Here is a 24,802-nt window from a genome sequence, read left to right as displayed (position 1 = left end):
AATGCAAGTGTTTGATTCTAAATTTTCTGGCGAATCTACGTAAAGAACTACCTTCCTAATCGTCTACTGATAGGTTAAAGGAAAAATAGTCACCCTAAAGCACATATCACGTTTTTGTGATAACGGGCCTCAAACCATGAACTTCAGGTTAACCTGAAGATGACCTAAGAATGTCGAAACGTTGTTCTGTATTTTATTTTAATTCAAGTTTTATTACCCATACCAGCCATCTTGAGATACATTTTTACTTCAAGTGGGTTTCGAAAAACTTTACTCACAAAACATGTCTACATACGTAAGCATGAACACATTGGAAATAGATGGAGTATGTGAGGAAGGAAACAGTTGTTACGTCAAAAAGGACTATTTATATATTAAGCCCGTCCTTTTACGACATGTAGACCAGAATAATTCAGGCTAATAGAAGTCAAACATGAAGATCACGAAAGTCATTAGAACAGTTTCAGTCCTGCTGTTTCTAGAAGTACATTTAGTTGCGGCGCATGTCAAAACCTTGCAAGTATTGAGAAAGGAATGCAATAATGGAGAACTGGAAGGTCTGTACAAAAGAAAAGCAGATATTTAATTTTTATTATCTTCAGATTAGATATTTAATAATTATAATCTGTAAATATGTTATTTATTTTCTCGTATATTTATTATGTATTGTTTACCATTTCTGGCCACCCGCTAGCGCAGCGGTATGTCTCCGGATTTACAACGCTAAAATCAGGGGTTCGATTCCACTCGGTGGGCTGAGCAGATAGTCCTTTGTGGCTTTGCTATAAGAAAAACACACAATTTACCATTTCTGAAACAAATATTTTTCTAAGTATTCAAATATAGTTTCAACTGGAATATTTCTCTTTTTTTTATTATGGTTATATAGTTATCTGCATAACAAAAACCAGAAAGACATAAAAGTGACGGATTAGAAATAGACATATACCAGTTTAGGCTTTATAACAAGTAATTTGTTATTGTGCACACAGTTTCGCAATAAAAGTCTTTTTTTTTTCTCGAAAACTTAAGTACTTCCCCGGCATGACCAGGCGATTAGGGCATTCAACTCGCAATCCGAGGGTCGAGTGGTTCGAATCCTCGTCGCAATAAAAAGTCTCACCCTTTAAGCCATTGGGGCATTATAATGTTACGGTCAATCCCACTATTCGTTGGTAAAAAAGTAGTCCAAGAGTTGGCGGTGGGTGGTGATGACTACCTGCCTTCCCTCTAGTCTTACACTGCTAAATTAGGGACGGCTAGCGCAGATAGCCCTTGAGTAGCTTTGCGCGAAATTTAAAATCTAATAAACAAACAAACCTAGTCTAACACTGTTAAATAAGGGACGACTAACGCAGATAGCCCTCGTGCAGCTTTGCGCGAAGTTCAAACAAATAATAAATTTACAATAAACAATAGATAACTACAATAAAGCGCCACAATTGATATTTTGGTAGTTTTTTTTCCAACTTAAAAAAAAACAAACAAATGTCGTGCACGTGCATTAATGTTTATGTATTTCAAAGTTTTATTTTAATGCTACCATTTCTGTTTGGGCTCCTTTAAGGTGCGTTTACCCTACAGGTCAGGGTATTCTGTGGGCACTTACCCTGTCGTTTTTGACAGGCTACACGTTAGTCTACTTATGAAGTTTATTTATTTCCTGAGAGTTTTAGAATCTGATGACTTGCATATGTATATTTATCGTTTGTTACATTAGAAACAATTAAATACTATCTTTCACAAGAAGTCTTAACTGTTTTTGGAGCGTGGCATTTATCTTATATTGTTTGTTTCGTTAGTAGCATATGGAATATATATACGTGTATTGACGTACTAGAAATTCTAAATTAGTATAAGTACGTTTAGATTTTTATCACATTTTGAAGGGTTGTAACCTAACATTTTTGTTGGTATTTTTAGTCCTAACAAATATATACTTTTGTAAAGGTTTCCATCGCCGAGCAGGTTCTTTTTTATTATTTGGTATAAATAATGCAAAATGCAACTGTCTTAATGAAATGAAAGCGATTTATTTCTTTTAGTAGACGTTATATAAACATCACAGATTGTAACGTCCATAGTATACGCTATATACACACTACAGATTGTAGTAGGTTCCAAAGTATAAGCCTAACTTTACGATATAAGTAACACTGAACTAACATGCTGTTTGAAGAACTGTGTTAATAATAACAAAATGGGGAGAACGATCGATGGAAACTGTTGATGACAACAACGTCATATTGGTGCAAGAACTAAAGCTACGGGAGAAACCATTATATGGCTGGGACATTACAGCATTTTAAATCATCGGCAGTTGAGGAAGACATCAGAAGAGGATTTATCATCCTTGTATATGTCAAAATAGAATGATAACAAGTTCCATTTCTTCAAATCTCAGTGGGATCAAATACTCTGAAAGTGTGAATATCAACAATAAGGAATACGTTCTGGTCGGCTTATATATTTTCAATGGCATTGTGACAAAGGGGAAAATGGACTAGTCTGCTAAATTTTTTCGTCAGTATCAGCACAAGAGTTGTCATTATAGGCAATTTTAAAGCTTGGAACCCTCTCTGGTTTGATACTGATCAAAATAAGAGTGGAAGCTGCCCGGCAAAGAATCAACCATATTATAGTTCACAATGATGCCTTCTCAACAAGAACAGACGAAAAGTAAAATATGATTAAACTGCAGATTTCATTCTTGTTGCATCTACTGCATTCACTGAGCTGACAAACAGAGGCCTAAACCATATACTTATTAGAGTCAAGAGAAAGCCATCTCAAACACTTACTCCAATACAGCAGGGTAGTGAGAAAAGCTCGTATAAGTCAGGAACGAGAATAAAGATGATAGTCACAGTTAACCCTAACTACAGACAGGAGTCATGGATTAAGTCTAAAAAGAGAAGACCTCAGTCTTCAGTATCAAGCATACATAAAGTCGTCAAAAATTATAACAAGCAGAAAATAAAATAATTCATTAAAGCCACTTCAAAAATTACAACGAGAAATAAAAGGAAGTTATATGAAACAATATTATTTTGAAAGCTTATAAAAATTATAAAAATGGTGTAAAGTAGATGTACAGCAAGACCACAGGAGATCAAATAATCAAGTGGAGAATAATTAGAATTGATTAAAAAAACAGTAACGCCTTCTTGCAGAGATATACAAGCCGGTTACAAGAAAACGGGTAAGCCTCTGTGAGATGAACATGACAGGAGAAAATTCAACAGAAAGTTGCCCACAGTCAGTATAGCGAGTGACATTGGATGAATATGTTTTGTTTTGCAATTTCGCACAAAGCTACTCGAGGGCTATCTGTGCTAGCCGTCCCTAATTTAGCAGTGTAAGACTAGAGGGAAGGCAGCTAGTCATCATCACCCACCGCCAACTCTTGGGCTACTCTTTTACCAACGAATAGTGGGATTGACCGTAACATTATAACGCCCCCACGGCTGGGAGGGCGAGCATGTTTGGCACGACTCGGGTGCGAACCCGCGACCCTCAAATTACGAAGCGCACGCCTTAACGCGCTAGGCCATGCCAGGCCCTTGGATGAATATAAAGAAATTATTTGAACAATAAAGAAGGATTTTGTATCATGCCCAGAGAAGGTGAGATACTCCAATATCAAAACACTCTCCATGAAAAAGAAAGTGAAGCTCGTTGAAATAATCAAAGGAGGAGAAAATAGAGAAGAACCTTCTCAATATCAGTGTTTTTTTTAATCAAACATTTAAAAAATTTAAATATCAATAATAAATGTATGGGTAAAGCTCATACAAAAGATAGCAACAAAAAATCGTTGAAGCCCTATTTGCGAGATTATCTGCCTATGAAGGTGGGAGGGAAATATTTCAACTGTAGAGACAGTCACACAAAACATCCGTCAATGTATTCATGTTTTTCAACATTTTATGATGGGCTATTTGACGTTGATAAGTAACTAATTACTGGAATTTTGGCAATGAAAATAAATGCTGCGGAAGGGAGGGAGTTTGACATTCTAATTCGATTGATATTGACTGAACAACAAATGTTTCAACTTGAAATTTAACAAATGGACATCTAAAAATTTTGAAAACAGCTCTGGCTTTCCACAAGGATCCCTGCTGAGTCCTGTCCTTGTTTACTGGAAGATTGGAAGAAAGAAGGTAGAATTATGGAAATAAAGAGAATGTGGAGAGCACAGATGGTACTGAATTAAAATTGAAATAGATATTATTGCTAGAAAAACGTTAAGAATATTAATGGAGAAATAAAAGTTTGTGCCTAACTCCTTAACAATAAAACAATAGTAAATTTGTTTGTTTTGAATTTCGCACAAAGCTACTCGAGGGCTATTTGTGCTAGCCGTCCCTAATTTAGTAGTGTGAGACTACAAGGAAGGCAGATAGTCGTCACCATCTTCGCCAACTCTTGGTTACTCTTTTACAAATGAATGGTGGGGTTGACTGTCACATTATAACGCCCCCACGGCTGAAAGGGCGAGCATGTTTGGTGCGACGGGGATGCGAACCCGCGACCCTCAGATTACGAGTCGCACGCTTTAACATGCTTGGCCATGCCGGGCCGACAATAGTAAAATTAATATAACTAAATTCCTGTTACTTATATTGAGTACATGGTCACAATAATCAAAACGGTTTAAAATCACAATGCTAACTAGAATGTGTACTGACAAATATTTTTTTTTATGGAATTCTGCAACTGTAAGGAAGAAATCTTGTTATTTGACTGGTGCTAAACTGTTGCAGATGGAAATAAATAGATCTATAATCATAAAGATATAGTATCACAATGCCATCTTTCTAAAGACAATCTCAATAGCTGCTCTATGGTTTATATTGAGACTCATCTCTATCCTGATCTGTTACATTCCAGGTTAATTGTTTTCGTTATTATATATATCCATCCTTGTTGTCATTGAAAATCCGCCTTTGGTGGTGTGACTATCACGGGGATAACTATATCCTACTTAACACTATTTTCTTTAGAGGTAAAGGCAAATTATATTCTGGTTTCTAATTTTAGTTTTAAGTGGACCATAGAGTCACAGTTAGAAGCTGTCTTACCAATAATTTTACTTTCTGAAGGATAATTAGAAACATTTGCAGTTTACTCATTCAGTGTTTTCTTCAGCCGAGACCTGTAATTTATATCAAACATTTTATGTACTTCTTCTTCTAGGTTGTCAACAGAAAGAAGAAACGAATGATAGAACGAGATTGACACAAACTAATGTGCAGAATTCCCAAATCTTGCCATCAGAGCCATACCAATCTCAAAATAACCACAAATATAAATCACAGACTGTACCACCAGGTCCATCTCGACCAGAAGTGATTGACCTAAACAGACCAGAGATTGTACCACCAGAACCAAAACCATCTCGACCAGGAGTAATTGACCTAAACAAACCAGTTTTATACCAACCTGGACATGACCACCAACACAAACCTCAAATTCTACCACCAGGTCCATCTCGACCAGAAGTGATTGACCTAAACATACCAGAGATTGTACCACCAGAACCAAAACCATCTCGACCAGGAGTAATTGACCTAAACAAACCAGTTTTATACAAACCTGAACATGACCACCAACACAAACCGCAAATTCTACCACCAGGTCCATCTCGACCAGAAGTGGTTGACCTAAACAGACCAGAGATTGTACCACCAGAACCAAAACCATCTCGACCAGGAGTAATTGACCTAAACAAACCAGTTTTATACAAACCTGGACATGACCACCAACACAAACCGCAAATTCTACCACCAGGTCCATCTCGACCAGAAGTGATTGACCTAAACAGACCAGAGATTGTACCACCAGAACCAAAACCATCTCGACCAGGAGTAATTGACCTAAACAAACCAGTTTTATACCAACCTGGACATGACCACCAACACAAACCGCAAATTCTACCACCAGGTCCATCTCGACCAGAAGTGATTGACCTAAACAGACCAGAGATTGTACCACCAGAACCAAAACCATCTCGACCAGGAGTAATTGACCTAAACAAACCAGTTTTATACCAACCTGGACGTGACCACCAACACAAACCGCAAATTCTACCACCAGGTCCATCTCGACCAGAAGTGATTGACCTAAACAGACCAGAGATTGTACCACCAGAACCAAAACCATCTCGACCAGGAGTAATTGACCTAAACAAACCAGTTTTATACAAACCTGGACATGACCACCAACACAAACCGCAAATTCTACCACCAGGTCCATCTCGACCAGAAGTGATTGACCTAAACAGACCAGAAATTGTACCACCAGAACCAAAACCATCTCGACCAGGAGTAATTGACCTAAACAAACCAGTTTTATACAAACCTGGACATGACCACCAACACAAACCGCAAATTCTACCACCAGGTCCATCTCGACCAGAAGTGATTGACCTAAACAGACCAGAAATTGTACCACCAGAACCAAGACCATTTCCACCAGGAGTAATTGACCTAAACAAACCAGTTTTATACCAACCTGGACGTGACCACCAACACAAACCGCAAATTCTACCACCAGGTCTATCTCGACCAGAAGTGATTGACCTAAACAGACCAGAGATTGTACCACCAGAACCAAAACCATCTCGACCAGGAGTAATTGACCTAAACAAACCAGTTTTATACAAACCTGGACATGACCACCAACACAAACCGCAAATTCTACCACCAGGTCCATCTGGACCAGGAGTGATTGACCTAAACAGACCAGAAATTGTACCACCAGAACCAAAACCATCTCGACCAGGAGTAATTGACCTAAACAAACCAGTTTTATACAAACCTGGACATGACCACCAACACAAACCGCAAATTCTACCACCAGGTCCATCTGGACCAGGAGTGATTGACCTAAACAGACCAGAAATTGTACCACCAGAACCAAGACCATCTCGACCAGAAGTGGTTGACCTAAACATACCAGGTACATATCAGCCTGGACATGATCACCAACACAAACCGCAGATTGTACCACCAGGACTACTTCGACCAGAAGTAACTGACCTAAACAGACCAGAGATTGTATTACCAGAACCAAGACCATCTCGACCAGAAGTGGTTGACCTAAACAGACCAGATCCACACCAACCTGGACATGATCACCGATACAAACCACAGATTGTACCTCCAGGTCAATCTCGACCAGAAGTGATTGACCTAAACAGACCAGATCCATACCAGCCTGGACATGATCACCAACACAAACCGCAGGTTGTACCATCAGGACTACTTCGACCAGAAGTAACTGACCTAAACAAACCAGAGATTTTGCAACCAGTTCCATACAAACCTGGACCTGACCACCAACACAAACCACAGAATGTGCCACTTAGTTCATACCAAACCGAAAATAATCCTCAAGACAAACCACAGATTTTACCACAAAGACCATACCAACCTGGAAGTAATCATGAAAAACAACAAACCATACAAGAAACGCTGGACAAGTGACAAGAATCGTGAATTTGGTAGGAGACTGCAATAACCTGCTTGTAATGTCATATTTGAAATTACTAGTGTGTTCAGATTTATGGAAAATAAAATGGACTGAGATATTATTTTACATTTCAAAGATTAATCTAGTGATTAACTGTTAACCTAGAATAATTTTTATAATGTTTAATTATATAACTGTAGCTTCGTTTGGAAAAAAATATTGTTTTTTTTTATAGAATTCTGCTTTAAATGCTTATATACATATCAAAAGTATTACGAATATTCAGTGGATAAAAAATTTACAGTTCTTTTTATTAGTTTTCTTCATTTTCAAAGATATAAAATTATCTGTAAACGTCAATGAAAAAATCAAAGTTTATAAAACGTATTGAAAACTACTTACCAGAGTTGTAACAATTAGCCTCTTGCTTTTCCTCTAAAAACCTCCCGAAACTACACAACTAGCTTTACCACTTTTCATTATTGACAAAACTTGTCACCAAAGCCACATTATCTAAAACCAGCTTTAACACACAACAGCCATATCAGTTGGTCATAAAAGCTGGACAAACGAAACCAATGATTTATCATCGAACAATTCCAACCTGAAAATAAACCTCAAGATAAGCTACACCACATTTTTACCATCAAAATTATACCAACCTGGAAATAAACCTAAAGATAAAATGGAGTACAATCCAACCGCACCATGCTGGACATAAACTTTAGGATATTCTTGTCTACTTACTACTTTGCCACCAGACAATACCAATTTGTACAAAAACCTTAAAACATACTGATTTACCCAATAACGACTTTAACATACATTGTAGACCACTAATCTAAAGTTATGTTAATATTTTAATAAATCTAAACATAAACTGCAACACAAACTTTAAATTTTAGTTTGTTACAAAGAACAAAATTTTAGATCGTCCTAGTTCGTATACACCTTTGTGGAGACTGTGAATAGCCAGCTGCTGGTAAAATAGCTTTAGACTTTGGAAGAAATATTATAACGTGAATGTATATTTTATCGTTTGATTTATGTGGTGTTTTATTTGTGAATGACCAAAATATTATATCGAGCAAACCATTGTGAGTAATAGACAAAATACCACTCAAAGTTGTTTTTGATTTTCAAAAAAATTAACAAAAAGCGTTTAATACTATAATGATACCAGACTTAAATTTGTTGAAAACCATACTTATATATAATTTTAATAAATGCCGATTTCATGAGAAAGCTCGTCCTTAAACCGTTTACAACGTAACGTGCTGTATTGATGTATTGAGTATCAGTTTCGTGAATAAATTACTCTTCAATCCGTTAATAGCTGTGGAATCTTTTTAAGTTCACAATAAACTTACAAAATAATCTCTTTGTTTTTTGTGGTTTTCGTGTTCCACAAATATATTAAGTAAAATATGTTAGGTATTGTATGCGTAAAGCTTGTGTTGTACCAAACACTTTTAAGATTTTTGAATATTTCCTGCTGCTCATACGGAGTAAGAAACTTCAGTTAGATGTTTTGACTTATAAAACTGTAATATTAGATGAAAAAACACGTTTAAAAGTGGCGTTTAAAAAATAACTTTAAAATATACGTTTCTAAATTATATGCCATATTAGCCTTAGTCTTAATAACGCAAAAATGGTGTGTTTAGTCGCGCCATCTAATTGAAATTGAAATCAGATGATGTGTGTAAATAAGCCTTAAAACTAACAGTGCATTAATAATCAGTGATGTCGAGAAACTCACTTGTTGAGAAATATATATGAAAAACGGCTCGTTTGGGTTGAAAATATTTTACATAGAAGAGCGAACAACGTTTCGACCTTCTATGTAAAATATTTTCAACCCAAACGAGCCGTTTTGCATATATATTTAACAGTGGATTACTTAATTCAACGTGTATACAAAATAAACTGTGTTAAATTGTTTGTATTTGTGTTGATTTTTCATTTTATGAAATTTTTGAACAAGTTTGAAACTTTCATATGATAATGTGAAAGATAAATCGATTGGTATTTAGAATGTTTATCCAAAGATATACAGGGACTATTTGTTTATTGTCATTTATTATCTTAAACGGAAATTTATTTATTATCTTAGACTAGAGGAAAGGCAGACAGGCAACAACACTCGTCATCAGTTGATGGTCTACTCTTGAATGATAGAATAATGGAATTGTACATTCACTCTTACAACTTACCTCCAGATCAAGTGTGGAGAGACTTTTATGACAATATAGGCACACTAACAAATAAGTCATGTCTGACCAGTAACGAAAAAAATAATGAGACGACATTGAAGTTTTAAAGTGTTTTTTTTTTCAACGAAATACAACGGGGAGAAGGTTTTTGTGCGTTTAACGCAAAACCACCCTGTAATCGAGTCCCAAATGTTAGCGCTGTAAACTCTTAAACTTACCGCTCTCACCCCAGGGGACGGCAATGAAATAGATTTTTACTTTTAGTTGACACAGTTTCGGACGTTAATAAGCTGTTGATTTATCATTTTGTTCTTAAACCTCAAGACAAACTAAAACAGTTTGATGGTTATCTGCACTAGTCGTCCATAATTTAGCAGTAGTAGATAATTTCAAAGATTTTAAAACGAAGTTATTAAAAATTGTTAAGTTAAAAAGAAGAAATAAGGATATTCAAAAATACAGAAACACTCTGGTTAATGTCGTACTTAAGACATGTGCCCAGTAATGGTCAGTTGCAAAATCTCTTTGTCAACCTGGAGATGACTTAAGAAGGTTGAAACGTTGTTTTGTACGTTATTTTAATTAAAGTTTTGATTCTCATACCAGTCATCTTATGACTACAACTTAAAAATTTAAGACATAGTGTTAACACTATTTATTCAAGCTACAAATTCTTATTTTGGAAAAGAGAAGAGAAACAACGACCTTTGTATTCCAGGTAATTATAAAATAACTTTTTTATTTTAACCAACGTTCCGCCTATGCGTCTTCTTCAAGGTTGATACATACAACTGTGTAATATTAGAATACTTGTTAAATTATAAAACTGCTTTAATGTTCTATTTCTCGAGTCTGCTGTAACTTACCTTCTAACAATTTTAGATTATTACTTTTATTATTTCATTATTATTCTGATATCATCAGTTGTATAATTATAATATTAACTATACAGCTGTACTAATATATGAAGTATATCATTTGTACGAAATATTAAACAACAATTGACTATAAAAACACAAGGGCGCTAAGAAACAAAAATTAAAGTTGAAAGGATGCAAACTTTACCAACAGTATTAAAACAAACTGCAAGATTGTGTGATACTCTAAAGTACGCAAATGTTAAACTAAAGGTAATAACGTTAAGTGTATTGGTACGTTGAGTTGTTTTACGAACGGTGGTTTAGTCACATGTACCACCCACTGTCGCTGTTAACTTTTGGTTTTTGTTAATTTATGAGTAAAGCTTAGCTTCCATATATTTTCTCTCTTTAAAATCATTTGTATTTTTGTAACATAGAATCTTTAAATGGGTTTTATTTTCTGTGTTTTAGGTTCCGTGTTTGTTTGTTGTTGTTTTTTTTATTTCGAGCAAAGCTACTCGAGGGCTATTTACGCTAGTCGTCCCTAATTTAGCAGTGTAAGACTAGAGAGAAGGCAGCTAGTCATCACCACCCACCGCAAACCCTTGGCTACTCGTTTATTAACGAATAATGGGATTAACCGTAACGTATAACGCCCCAACGGCTGAAAGAGCAAGTATGTTTGGTGTGATGAGGATTCAAACCCACGATCTTCAGATTACGAGTCGAACGCCTTAACCTACCTGGCCATGCCGATCCGTGTTTGTATATTTTGGTTTGTTTGTTTAAAGTTAAGCACAAAGCTACACAATGGTTATCTGTAGTCTGCTCACCAGTGGTATCGAAATCCGGTTTGTAGCATTATATTTTATATTTCAACCAATACACACGAGAGTTTACACAAAGATGTCTTACGACAACTTCTACAGATTGAAACAGACATTTTTGCCATTTTGCAAGAATCAAAGATCGAAATATTTCGCAAAGTTGGTGTTTTTAATTGTCATTTCTCTATATTTCAATCAATATAGATGAGATCTTATACCACGATAAGACGTTTCGCGACTCACTTTACATATTGAAGTAGACAGATATGTTTTGTGCCTCTCTTTTGATTTTCCAAGAACAAAAGGTAAAAGAAATTGCAATGTGTGTAATAGAGAGCACTGAAACTAGAATCATTACATCCATATGTTTTTTGTATGTTAGGAGGGGTTGTTATTAACAGTGTTTTTGTTTCACACGCTTGTTGAAATTACGTATATTGTGTCAAAAAATAGGTTATTTGCTCCAAACGTACTGTAAATTTGTGTTGTTTTGCGAATAATTCTATTCAAGGATAAATTGAGTGTCTTATGTATGATAAATTCATGATGTAACATCTTCCATTAAATTTTTCTCACAAAGTTGTGAATAAAGCTTAAGCGGATAATGTGTTGAGTATTTATCCTTCTGAAGTATGTATTATGTAGTTTATACCCCTTTCTCCTTGAAACCTACTGCATTCTAAGGATCTTATTGAATCAAGTGAATTGATAGAATACATACTGTACGCGCACGCAAATGCTACTATTTTTAGATTATTCTATTTTATTTGCTACTATTGTCGTCTGTGGATTTTTCAATTCTGACATTCTTTTCATATATCAAACAAGAAGTGGAATTTTATTTTCTGTGACCTTAAAACAATTAGATAATTTGAGTGTTTTGTTATTCAACCAGTTTTGAACAGTACAAAATGCAATGCTTTAACAATTATTTGAATCTAATTGCAGTAGTCGCTTAAACCGTACTTTTGCTATTTGTTAACAGCACTGTCTGATCTTTGGTTCGCTTATTCTAGCTTCGCGTAAAGTGATTGAGTTTTATTTGCTTATACTTTACACAGAGTGGAGTATTTCAGTCATAATTACAAATGAAGGACATTTATCTCTCCAGAGAACTTGTAAAGTCTCAGTTAAAGTTGGCTTAAAACGTACTTTGTGGTGTGAAAATATTTTTATTGGGATATTATCCGGTTAGTTTATAAAATGGTTATGGAAAAATGAGAGAAAAAAATGCGCAAAATGTTGTGAAAAATAATACCAGGAAGTTAAAATAGTGAGAACACTTTTCAGTCTTGTATGTACTACACAAATACACACACACATACAATACTAAACATCTTCTTCAATGTATGCTAAATTAAACTATCAAGTATTTTAGAAGCTAATTCCTAAAAAAAACGTTATTCCATGTGTACTATTTTACATTAAGATTATTATTTTTGTACCAACGGTGAGGTGGACTTATTTCTACAGAACTGAACGCCACTAAACTGTTTATATCCGCTTTTTATCTGATCTATAATACATGTTGAAAACTGAGCTTAATTCAAACTATTCAGAAGATATGAGTAGAAAAAGTTAAACTACAAGTGACATGTACGTTATGTACAGGTACAAAATGACATTTAATTTCAGCCTTATAAAGTAGTTTGGACAGATGGCGCTGTTGTCATTTCCGCCTCTGTTGACATCAAAAAATTGGTGAAAAGGATTTTATCGTCTAGTTGTCACACGATTGATGTATTAATTGGCAATATAGTTGCCTAATAATTTGAAGAAGTGTTTAATTAAAAAACAAAAGTGCAGAGCTGACTTTGAAGAAGTGGGAGGTATTATAGTTTTGGCTTTTTACCGTCAGTCAACTCTCTCATTAACTATGTCCTCACTTCCTTCCCTTCCAAGAGTTTTGTCCCAGCGGAGGGCGAACAGTTTGGAGGTTGAACGTGAGAATTTCGTCAAATCTCAGGTATAAACTTTATATAATTTTTTGGCAAGCCTTTCATGTATTCTGTAATGTTTTTGTACGTAATACGTATAAAACTAATTTTGTTATTTATTTTTTTCAAACAATATTGTATGAAATCTAGAGACAAATAACAATAAACAATTACAGAATACACAGAGATTTTCTTTGTTTTCAATAAATATTTTGTAGAGGAATGAATTTAAAGTGTTTTCTGAGAAAATTATTATTGTAATTTTATAAACTAGTTCACTTTGATAAACTATCAGTTAGAATTTGTTAATTTAGTAGTTGTCTTCTCTACTGCCTCTACTGCCACAAAGTTATAAACTTGTACAAAAAATAAGAATGTAGTTAATAACAAAATTAAAATAAAAGTTCTGTATAAATATTAATGCAACTTTTTATATGTTTATTTGAGTTTGTATGTTTAGTTTAAGAAATATTTTTTGTGTTTTAATCTAAATTTCTCAACCCCAGCACCATCATTTTTTACATCTTTAAACAAATATGTGTACAGTTGTTTTGATATTAGTAGTTTTAGTTGTGTTTTTCTGCTACACTACTGAATATATATTTATACTGAAATATTTTTACTAGAACAATTGTTTTTCATATTTTTTTCTTTTATTATGTTAAAAATAAGGAAGTTATTAGTTCAAATCTATCTCTTGACATCATTTCACTGGATGGTGAAAGGAGAGCTAAGAGGTTCCCTGATAGTTCTAAAATTAAATTTTCTGGTACAGTCCTATTGCAATCTGCAATGCTATATAGACTTTCAGTTAATACTTGTTTCTATTAACCCATTTGTGAAATTGAGACTTGGAAGCAATTTTAAAAGGATTGTCAAAAAAAAGCTGTTCAGCATAGCAGTTTATTTGTTGTGAAACAAGTTAGAAAAGTTTGCCTGGAAAACAAAATTGAAAATAAGCTACTGGTTGAAAGTGTGTAGTATCCATAAGCACATCACGTTGATGGTTATGCTCTGGTAACCTATCATTTTCATATAAATCAAAATCATCATAACTCTGTCAACCATCAGTTGCATGTTGTTGTTGTTGTACTTGAAGGTTTTGTTGTATAACTACAAGTGTTTTCTGCAGCCAATCCTGAGATAAGTAACATAATATCAGCTTTTCTTCTTACCTTTCCTTTTTGTTTATCTACAGCACTGGAAAGTGTGTGAGCACTCTGCTGTCCTCTCCCTTGTGCTCAACTCTGGGTACATGGAAGGGTAACTACCAGAATCATTATTAACATCATAGTTTGATAACTGCACATCATCTCTGACACTGTCATTCATTATAATATTTTTGTGCTTCACCTGTGACATTGATGCCAGTTTTAAATATTCAAAACATTATAGATTTTTTTGCATTTGGAATCTTTATAGTTGCTAGTGGTAAATAACATCATTTTTCATATGAAACTACAATGGGGATTTTCCAAAACATTATTTTCAGTTGCTAGGTGACTATTTAGGATTAGAAAATTAAATGAATATTATTTTTGCCAAACAGACAAGGGGTTGTTATGGTAACAAATGCTGCCAACTGTGTTCTTTTGTGTGTTGCCCTGGGTGACCATCTGCATCAAAAGGCTTAATGTATTTAAAGAAATCATTATTATTTAATCTTAGGTTTTCAGCCATCTTTTTTCATATAATTTTTATTTCATAATTTACCATTTGACCAACTCTCTTAATTTTCTGTAGTTATCCAAATTTCCCATCATGCAGTAAATTTAAGCTTCTTATATTTATGATGCTATTCCATAATTTTATACTGCATATTATTTTGAGTTCACTTGGTTTGTTTACTTGCAGCCACCATTTTTAACTCAAAGAAACATGCCTATCCTGAACATTTGAAAATGTATTTAAAATTTTTTCCACATTTGATCAGTATCTAAATAGATTCTGTTGTCCAGTTCTTGTGTCATTTTTAATTTTTTTTTAAATTTATAATCACAATCTCATTATTCTTTATTTCCATACACAGCAAAACATCAAATCTTATCAAACACTAATCAATTGCTCCCAATCACTAACATAACCATTATTTTATTACTATTAGAAGTTAATAATAAATGTAAAATAGCATTGTTTCTGGTACATTTTCTATCTAGTTGTTAAATAAAGACATCCTGAATAGTTTCAAGAAACCTGTATCCATGATAATTTAACTTCTAACATTTCCCAGTCTATAAGCTTCAAATTAAAGTCTCCTAAGGGTATAATTTATATTTATATTCTCATTAGTAGCTCAATTCTTTATCTCACTGTAACATTTCTCATTAATTTTATCTAATGGCCTGTAACAAATTCTAACTAAAACTTTCTCCCATAATAATGACTAATGCATTCAACTTTCTTGTTATTGGTTTTAATATCCTGAACCTGAACAGGTTGTGACTTACATCATACCTATATGCTTCCTATCATATGCACAGGTAGTGTGGGAAAGGTTCCAGTAATTATCTGCCTTTTTATCTTATCTTATCCTTAAGCATAATAGTCAAAGAAATGTCACTTGATAAACCCCTTGCTTATCATTTTTTGTGGTATATGATTTGGAAACTCATAAAATGATAGCTGGCTGCTAGCTGATTATGTTTATATCATTAAGAGAACATCAAACATCATAACTAGTAGTGAAAAGTCGTGAATTAAAACAAACATTATAACTAGTAGTGAAAAGTCTTGAATTAAAACAAACATTATAACTAGTAGTGAAAAGTCTTGAATTAAAACAAACATTATAACTAGTAGTGAAAAGTCTTGAATTAAATTAACATTTTTATTTTAGAAGCGTCATAGTTGCAGGTCGTGCTGCTTTCTGTATATCGTTTAACAAACCATATTGGTTTTACAGTTTACACAAATATCTTCAGTTTAAATTTTACCAGTAACTATAGGATAGAAAGCATTACTAACATCTGGCAGTTATGCTTAGTACAGTCATGTTCTATATGAATCGTTTGAATAATAAGTATTAAAGAAAGTTTAAGGCTTATTAAAAATTGTTATTAACTTATAGCCTTTTTTATGAACTTCCAGGCACATTGCATGTAGCTAAACCAAGAAAATGTTTTTATTTGTACTATTGTTTTGGTGTTTTTTTTTGTTTTTTTTCACTAGCCTTATTTTAATTAATTCGTATACCTCAGATAGTGTTATTTAGCATACAAAAACATTAACTACAACCTGAGGCTTGATGCTGTTTTAATAAGAACAGAAAATGTATGTGAAACCATACCTGATCACTGAAGGAAAGCTGTATACTTTTGTTGCACTAACTTGCTCATTTATTTTGGGTTTCAAATGAAGCTATAATTGCATTTTAATTTTAAAATCATTTTGTAATATGTTTACCCCTGACTACACAGAGATGTCTAGTTGGAGGTGTCATCTATTGGTGACTTGGAAAATTAATGCAAGGGCTGGCTGATTTGGTAGTGAAAATGAAGATAGCAGTAGTTGATACAGCCATCTGTCGGCCTTTAGGAACTACGACACATTTACAGAAATATTTTAAGCTTTTGTAGTTTGAGAAGTGACATAATAGTAACTAATATAGTGTCACCTATTAGTGACTTAAGGAATCACTTCAATGCACAAATATTTTAAGCTTCTGAAGGCTGAGAGTTAAATAAAATTATTTAATTCATTCGTCACATGTTGGTGACTTCAGGAACTTATACTGACAAACAAAATTGTTTTAACTCTGCTAAAAAGTAAATTAAAAGTAGCTAATATAGTGTCATCTGTTTAGTGATTTTTAAAAACTACAAATGGATAGTATTGTTTTAACGTTCTGGTGAAGGAAATTGAATTTAAAGTATTTAATTTCATCTATTAAAGATAATGTTCTTTTAATAAAATTGAAAATAGATAAACGTGCTTTCTACACTTATTAAGTAGATTTATTTTGCAACATTTCGGTGTTAGGCCCACTTCAGACAAAGAACCAACTGTAAGGGTGTATCAGTTGGATTGAGAACATAAACATGAGATACGCGGTTATGGAATGTGACGAGTCAATAATAACAACAAAATATAAATAAAGCATTCTTATTGAAGTATAAAACAAAAAGTACAATATATATATATGCACCTTCATTTTTATAGATCGTATATACTTATATAGTATTTAACTGATATTGAAATGTTGTCGTGATTGTAATTTCAAGATTTCGTTATGTTGATTATTGGCCAACTGTTCTGCCGTTCGTGTAGTCTTCGTTTCTATATGCTAAAGAACATGCTCTCAGCTGTTGTTCGGTCAGTTATGTTTTTTGTTCTGTAAGATCTCTGGCAATTGGTTATCCTTGTGAACTGTCGGGAGGAGTGAGCCAGGTGTGTGCTGCAGTCGTTATGTGGGCAACTTCTTAGATGTACAATAATTTTTTCGTAAATAGAACTGAATTTCTCCAATGTACGAAAGGCCACAGATGTTACAATGTCGCTTATACACAACAATATTAGTTGTACATGAATTTGTTAAATCTGTATAACATATTTTGTTATTTTGATTAGTTTCAGGACATTGTTGTGGGTCTAGTGGTGATTTTACTAATAATCATTTAAACTTCGTCTTTTTTTAAATGTACATTGATGTTATTGTTTTGTGGATAACAACTTCAAAAATTAATAGAAATACAAGTGTTTTTTTGTAGTTTTATATTTATTAATGTTTAATTTGACTTCAGTGTTTCTTGGTACGATTATAGTTATTAGCGTGAAGTAATGTTTTAATTACGTTGGTCGTTATAAGTGAGGCGTTAGGCACGTATGAGTTTATAATAAGTCACTGATTCCTTTAAAGCAGTGGAATGGGCGGAAGAATAGTTGAAACATACACTACAATGTGTTGGTTTCATGAGACCAACTTCCACCATCTCTACGCTAATCAAAAAGTCTAAATAAAGTAGGGGCGATTTTGAGTGTGTGAAGCTTCAAGTGAAAACTGGATTTCGGTGTGTTGGACATTGAAATGTGTATACAAGTTTTTAAATTATTTCACCGAACGCTACCAGCCAATGAAAATATCGTCAATATATCGAGCATAAAAATCTAGTTTTATAGGTGCTTCTGAAATGGCTTGAAATTCCATTTCATTCGTAAAAGGTATAGCAGAAGTGGGTGCCATAAGGTCCCCGTGAGTACACCCCTTGATTTCTGTTCAGAATTACATGTCAAAACGAAAGTAGCTGGGATTAGGACGAACTGTAGTAGACAAATAATGTTAAGGTAAGTCAAAAGATGCGAATATTATATTCGCGTTAAATAAGCAAATTAGTCACAGTGTTATCTGTTGGTGACTTTAAGAATGATTCCAAGTGGATAGAATTATTTAACCCTTTATTGATTGAAAGTAGATTAAAATTTTGTAATACAATTTCATCTATCGGTGACTTTTTGAAGTACTACAAAGGTGAGTAAATAAGTTAACATTTAATTGGTTCGTGTAAGAATGTGAGTTACAGCTTATGTGTATGAAAATAAATAACTTAAGTGAAACTATATTTTTAATATTCAAGTATTGACTGTGATATGTTTCAGCTGATTATTCAAGAGTTTTTTTTATTAAATAATACGGTGGTTGAGTCATAAACCACGAACCTTGCTTGCAGTACTGATTAAACAACAGAAATAACGTGTTACACACCAGCCGGTCTAGTTTGTCGGTTTGAAAATCTAGCGATCAGTAACACCATCTATTGGGTTGAGGAATAATTCGTGAGCGTTTTTTCAAGTTAAAAAAATATATTCATAAATGAAACGCTTTCGCAAAATATTTCATATCATTTGGTAGATAATTTTTTGCTCTAATAGATGGCGTGTTTGATTTTCATATGTCTTTAATTTTGCTTTCATTTTCAGCTCATTAAATGGAATGTCAAGTGGACAAAATCGAGCATTTTCGACACCATCTGCTTTTCGCATTTAATTTCTTGCAATTTCGTTTAAAACAATGCATACTATATACCTAGGTATTACATGAAATAAAGTATCATAATAAATGTCTTGGGTTAATGTGTTCATGCATTGAAGTATTGTATAGTCTTGCATGTAATGCTTGAATGAAATTATTTAAAAACGCTCACGAATTATTCCTCAACCTAATAGATTCTAGATGGTGTTACTGATCGCTATGTGCTCTTTCTCTTGTGGGAACGTTACGGGAGTGACAGACTATCCCGTTCTTCGGTTAAAAAAGCTGGAGAAATCTCTTATGGTGGCGGGGACTGCCCCTTTGATCGTATTAAAGACTAATAACCAGTGATGACCATAAAACCCACTTGTAGAGAAAAGGTCGAAACGTTGTTCGCTCCTCTACGTAAAAAATTTTCTCAACCCAAACCAGCCGTTTTACGTACGTATTAAAAACTGACCAGATTCCTAGGGGTCTCTGTTCCCGTGCACGTTGCGTGCTGTTCGGGTTCAAAATTCTAATTTCTTTAACTTGGTGGATGCCATTGAAATCGACCATTTTGAGCAAAATTATATGGTAATGTGGGAAGGTCTTACAGACTGTTGTTTTGTTTATTTTTTTAAGTCAGTACATTTAATAACAGGAGAAAAATGTATCTTGCAGGAGGGAAAACACCCAGCAAACAAATAATACTTAATTTTCTGAACATCCATCAAAATATATGAAAACCAGAGAGATTTTCAAAATTAAGTTAAAAATAAGGAGTTAATACATTTGCATTACCTTCTACTTTTATCATAATCTATTTTTCACCAACTACAAAAGTAGTATAAATAACTGCATATTTTTCAGTATTAAAACCAGCTATATATTTATAGCTATAGCCGTATTTCTTGTGAGGTTTTAAATAACAACATTTCTGAATCTGTGGATTTTATTTATTATTAACTCGTTTATTCACAATATTGAACAAGGCTGCGTTCGAAAGTCGTAACTGGGTCGTTAAATGTGGGGCATATTACGCCCTTGGACGAATGTGTGACCTTAACCTTTAAGCGACGTGAACTGAAAACATAGTTGAGGATAAATGTTGCTTTCGTCTTGCGTCAGTATAATTACATCACGAAAAGTCAGGTTGACGATACAAAGCACTTGATGTATCTTAACTGTGTTTATAAAATAAATATTTTCGCTTTCTCCAAGTTTTCCTTTTCTTGTTCATTAACTTGTAAGAAAAAAAATAGCGAATTTCGTTATCGGTAAAGTGTTCCAGTATGCCAAACGAATAATATTTAAATATTGTGATTTTGAAATTAACTTATTACTAAGAATCTAAATTCACTTGTTCCCTTCTTTTAACATCAAAGAACAACAGAGAATCTATTGGTCCATCTAGATTCTAGACTATTGGACCTACGATTATTGGGACAATTTTATCACCTCCTTTGAAAAGAGTAGTTACATTAACAAACTTCCAAACCTCGGGCACCTGCCCAGCATTCAAGCACAGACAAAAAGTAGCAGCAAGTGGCTCACATAACCAATCTTTAACCTCCTTAAAAACCATTAGATAAATATTATCAGGTGAAGTATTGTTCTTTAAAGTTCCTTCTTTTCACAACAAGCCCAGAATTAATGAAGCCACGTTGTTTTCATCTGTGAACTGTCTACGTTGAGGAATACTGCTTAAATTTTTATAAGTGAGGATTGAACACAAAAGTAGAATGTAATAACCACAAAGTCTCTTAATCATCAGCTATTAGCCTTCAAAGGCTGTACTTTCTTGAGAACATTTTGCTTACACCTAACGTACTTGAAGAAATTATTATGAGATTTATGCGATACATGACAAATAAATGAATGGATGTAAATTATGTAAAACTAACAATTCATTTAGATATAAGAATCGAGACTGAAGGTGATCGAAAAAATGTTTGACAGATGTTTTGGATTGTCACAGGTTTTTGATGTAGCTGAAAAAGGAAATATTTACAACATCATCATCATATAAAAAAAATAACAGAAACTCGCGTGAAACAATTAGAGACAAATAAAAACGGATTATGAGCCAGGCGTGACGTGGTGGTTAGAGTGCTCGAACTATGAATTTGATGCTTAAAAGTTCACGACCGTTTATGGCAAAAATGTGCTAAACATCTTGAGACCTTGGGTGCGTTATAAGATTAATAATCAAATCCTACTGTTCAGTGAAAACTGGCTGCGCGCGTGTTACTGATCAGTGTGCCGGTCTGTGTATCTCAGAATGCGTGGTTCACGCGCTATAATCACTGGAAAGTAAAGTAAAAATTACGTTTCTCATATTAGGGCCATGGTTACATTGTAAATTGATGTTCAATTCATTTTTGATTAGATTAACTTAAAGCCAACGTGCTTGTAGCGGTTTGTGTTGATTTTACATCAAACTTAAAGAAGGTTATCGTAGAAAACTCTCTAGTAGCTATGCGAGACAACAAAAACAAAGTAACCTAGGAATTGTCGTAGACTCCTGTGGACGAGCTCCGTTGCGCAGCTTAATAGGAAAATTGGGGATAAAATAGAACAAACGGATGTGATTTAACTGAACAAATAAAGGAAACAGATCTGGTTTAACTGAAAAGAATTAGAAAAAACAGATCTGATTTAACTGAGAAGAGTTAAAGCAAAATCTCTGATTTAACTAAAAACAATATGAACAAACATATCTGATTTATCAGAAAGTAATTAGAACAAACATCTGATTTGAATGAGAAGAAAGAGTTCTGAGATAACTGAAAATAATTGAAGAAACAGGTGTGATTTATCTGAAAAGAATTTGAACAAACAGGTCTGATTTAACTGAAAATAATTAGAACAAACAGGTCTGATTTATCTGAAAAGAATTAGAACAAACGGGTATGATTTAACCTAAAAGAATTAGAACAAACGGGTATGATTTATCCGAATACAATTAGAACAAACGGGTATGATTTATCCGAAAACGATTAGAACAAACGGGTATAATTTATCCGAAAAGAATTAGAACAAACGGGTATAATTTATCCGAAAAGAATTAGAACAAACGGGTATAATTTATCCGAAAAGAATTAGAACAAACGGGTATAATTTATCCGAAAAGAATTAGAACAAACGGGTATGATTTAACCGAAAAGAATTAAAACAAACGGTTATGATTTATCCGAAAAGAATTAAAACAAACGGGTATCATTTATCCGAAAAGAATTAGGACAAACGGGTATGATTTAACCGAAAAGAATTAAAACAAACGGTTATGATTTATCCGAAAAGAATTAAAACAAACGGGTATCATTTATCCGAAAAGAATTAGGACAAACGGGTATCATTTATTTGAAAAGAATTAGAACAAACGGGTATAATTTATCCGAAAAGAATTAGAACAAACGGGTATAATTTATCCGAAAAGAATTAGAACAAACGGGTATGATTTAACCGAAAAGAATTAAAACAAACGGTTATGATTTATCCGAAAAGAATTAAAACAAACGGGTATCATTTATCCGAAAAGAATTAGGACAAACGGGTATGATTTATCTGAAAAGAATTAGAACAAACAGGTCTGATTTATTTGAAAATAAGTAGAACAAACAGGTCTGATTTATTTGAAAAGAAGTAATACAAACAGATCTGATTTATCTGAAAAGAATTACAACAAACAGGTCTGACTTATCTGAAAATAATTACAACAAACAGGTCTGATTTATCCGAAAAGAATTAGAACAAACAGGTCTGATTTATCCTAAAAGAAATAGAACAAACGGGTATGATTTATCTTATAAGAATTGGAACAAACGGTTATGATTTATCCAAAAAGAATTAGAACAAACAGGTATCATTTATCCGAAAAGAATTAGGACAAACGGGTATGATTTATCTGAAAACAATTAGAACAAACAGATCTGATTTATCTGAAAACAATTAGAACAACGAGATCTCATTTATCTGAAAATAATTAGAACAAACAGATCTGATTTAACTGAGAACAGTTAAAGCAAAAACTGATTTAACTAAAAACAATATGAACAAACATATCTGATTTATCAGAAAGTAATTAGAACAAACATCTGATTTGAATGAGAAGAAAGAGTTCTGAGATACCTGAAAATAATTGAAGAAACAGGTGTGATTTATCTGAAAAGAATTAGAACAAACGGGTATGATTTATCCAAATACAATTAGAACAAACGGGTATGATTTATCCGAAAACAATTAGAACAAACGGGTATAATTTATCCGAAAAGAATTAGAACAAACGGGTATAATTTATCCGAAAAGAATTAGAACAAACGGGTATAATTTATCCGAAAAGAATTAGAACAAACGGGTATAATTTATCCGAAAAGAATTAGAACAAACGGGTATGATTTAACCGAAAAGAATTAAAACAAACGGTTATGATTTATCCGAAAAGAATTAAAACAAACGGGTATCATTTATCCGAAAAGAATTAGGACAAACGGGTATGATTTATCTGAAAAGAATTAGAACAAACGGGTATCATTTATCCGAAAAGAATTAGGACAAACGGGTATGATTTATCTGAAAAGAATTAGAACAAACGGGTATAATTTATCCTAAAAGAATTAGAACAAACGGGTATAATTTATCCGAAAAGAATTAGAACAAACGGGTATGATTTAACCGAAAAGAATTAGAACAAACGGGTATGATTTAACCGAAAAGAATTAAAACAAACGGTTATGATTTATCCGAAAAGAATTAGGACAAACGGGTATCATTTATCCGAAAAGAATTAGGACAAACGGGTATCATTTATCCGAAAAGAATTAGGACAAACGGGTATGATTTATCTGAAAAGAATTAGAACAAACAGGTCTGATTTATTTGAAAATAAGTAGAACAAACAGGTCTGATTTATTTGAAAAGAAGTAATACAAACAGATCTGATTTATCTGAAAAGAATTACAACAAACAGGTCTGACTTATCTGAAAATAATTACAACAAACAGGTCTGATTTATCCGAAAAGAATTAGAACAAACAGGTCTGATTTATCCTAAAAGAAATAGAACAAACGGGTATGATTTATCCTATAAGAATTAGAACAAACGGTTATGATTTATCCAAAAAGAATTAGAACAAACAGGTCTGATTTATCTGAAAACAATTAGAACAAACAGATCTGATTTATCTGAAAACAATTAGAACAACGAGATCTCATTTATCTGAAAATAATTAGAACAAACAGATCTGATTTAACTGAGAACAGTTAAAGCAAAAACTGATTTAACTAAAAAGAATATGAACAAACATATCTGATTTATCAGAAAATAATTAGAACAAACAGGTCTGATTTATATGAAAAGAATTAGAACAAACGGGTATGATTTAACCTAAAAGAATTAGAACAAACGGGTATGATTTATCCGAATACAATTAGAAAAACGGGTATGATTTATCCGAAAACAATTAGAACAAACAAGTATAATTTATCCGAAAAGAATTAGAACAAACGGGTATAATTTATCCGAAAAGAATTAGAA

General features: G+C 33.3%; 2 protein-coding genes across 3 annotated transcripts in view; both read left to right on the top strand.

The window, feature by feature from the left end:
* The first annotated feature begins 381 nt into the window (after nucleotides 1-381).
* LOC143241884 (uncharacterized) lies at nucleotides 382-8,812 on the top strand. Its single transcript, XM_076485193.1, has 2 exons — nucleotides 382-557; nucleotides 5,203-8,812. The coding sequence occupies exons 1-2, from the start codon at nucleotides 434-436 to the stop codon at nucleotides 7,491-7,493; spliced, it is 2,415 nt and encodes an 804-aa protein (XP_076341308.1). The 5' UTR covers nucleotides 382-433; the 3' UTR covers nucleotides 7,494-8,812.
* Nucleotides 8,813-12,927: 4,115 nt separating this feature from the next.
* Nucleotides 12,928-24,802, top strand: part of LOC143241765 (huntingtin-interacting protein 1-like) — a 123,832-nt gene continuing 111,957 nt past the window's right edge. Inside the window, exon 1 of one of the 2 annotated variants that reach the window (XM_076484987.1) lies at nucleotides 12,928-13,348. The gene's annotated coding sequence lies outside the window, so the exon portion shown is untranslated. The remainder of the gene's footprint in view (nucleotides 13,349-24,802) is intronic. The other variant, XM_076484986.1, reaches the window with a different exon arrangement.

Source organism: Tachypleus tridentatus, unplaced genomic scaffold (assembly GCF_004210375.1).
Source record: "Tachypleus tridentatus isolate NWPU-2018 unplaced genomic scaffold, ASM421037v1 Hic_cluster_1, whole genome shotgun sequence".
NCBI lineage: Eukaryota > Metazoa > Arthropoda > Merostomata > Xiphosura > Limulidae > Tachypleus > Tachypleus tridentatus.
The sequence above is the reverse complement of the archived record's forward strand: the minus strand, read 5'-3'. Positions and strand labels throughout refer to the sequence as shown.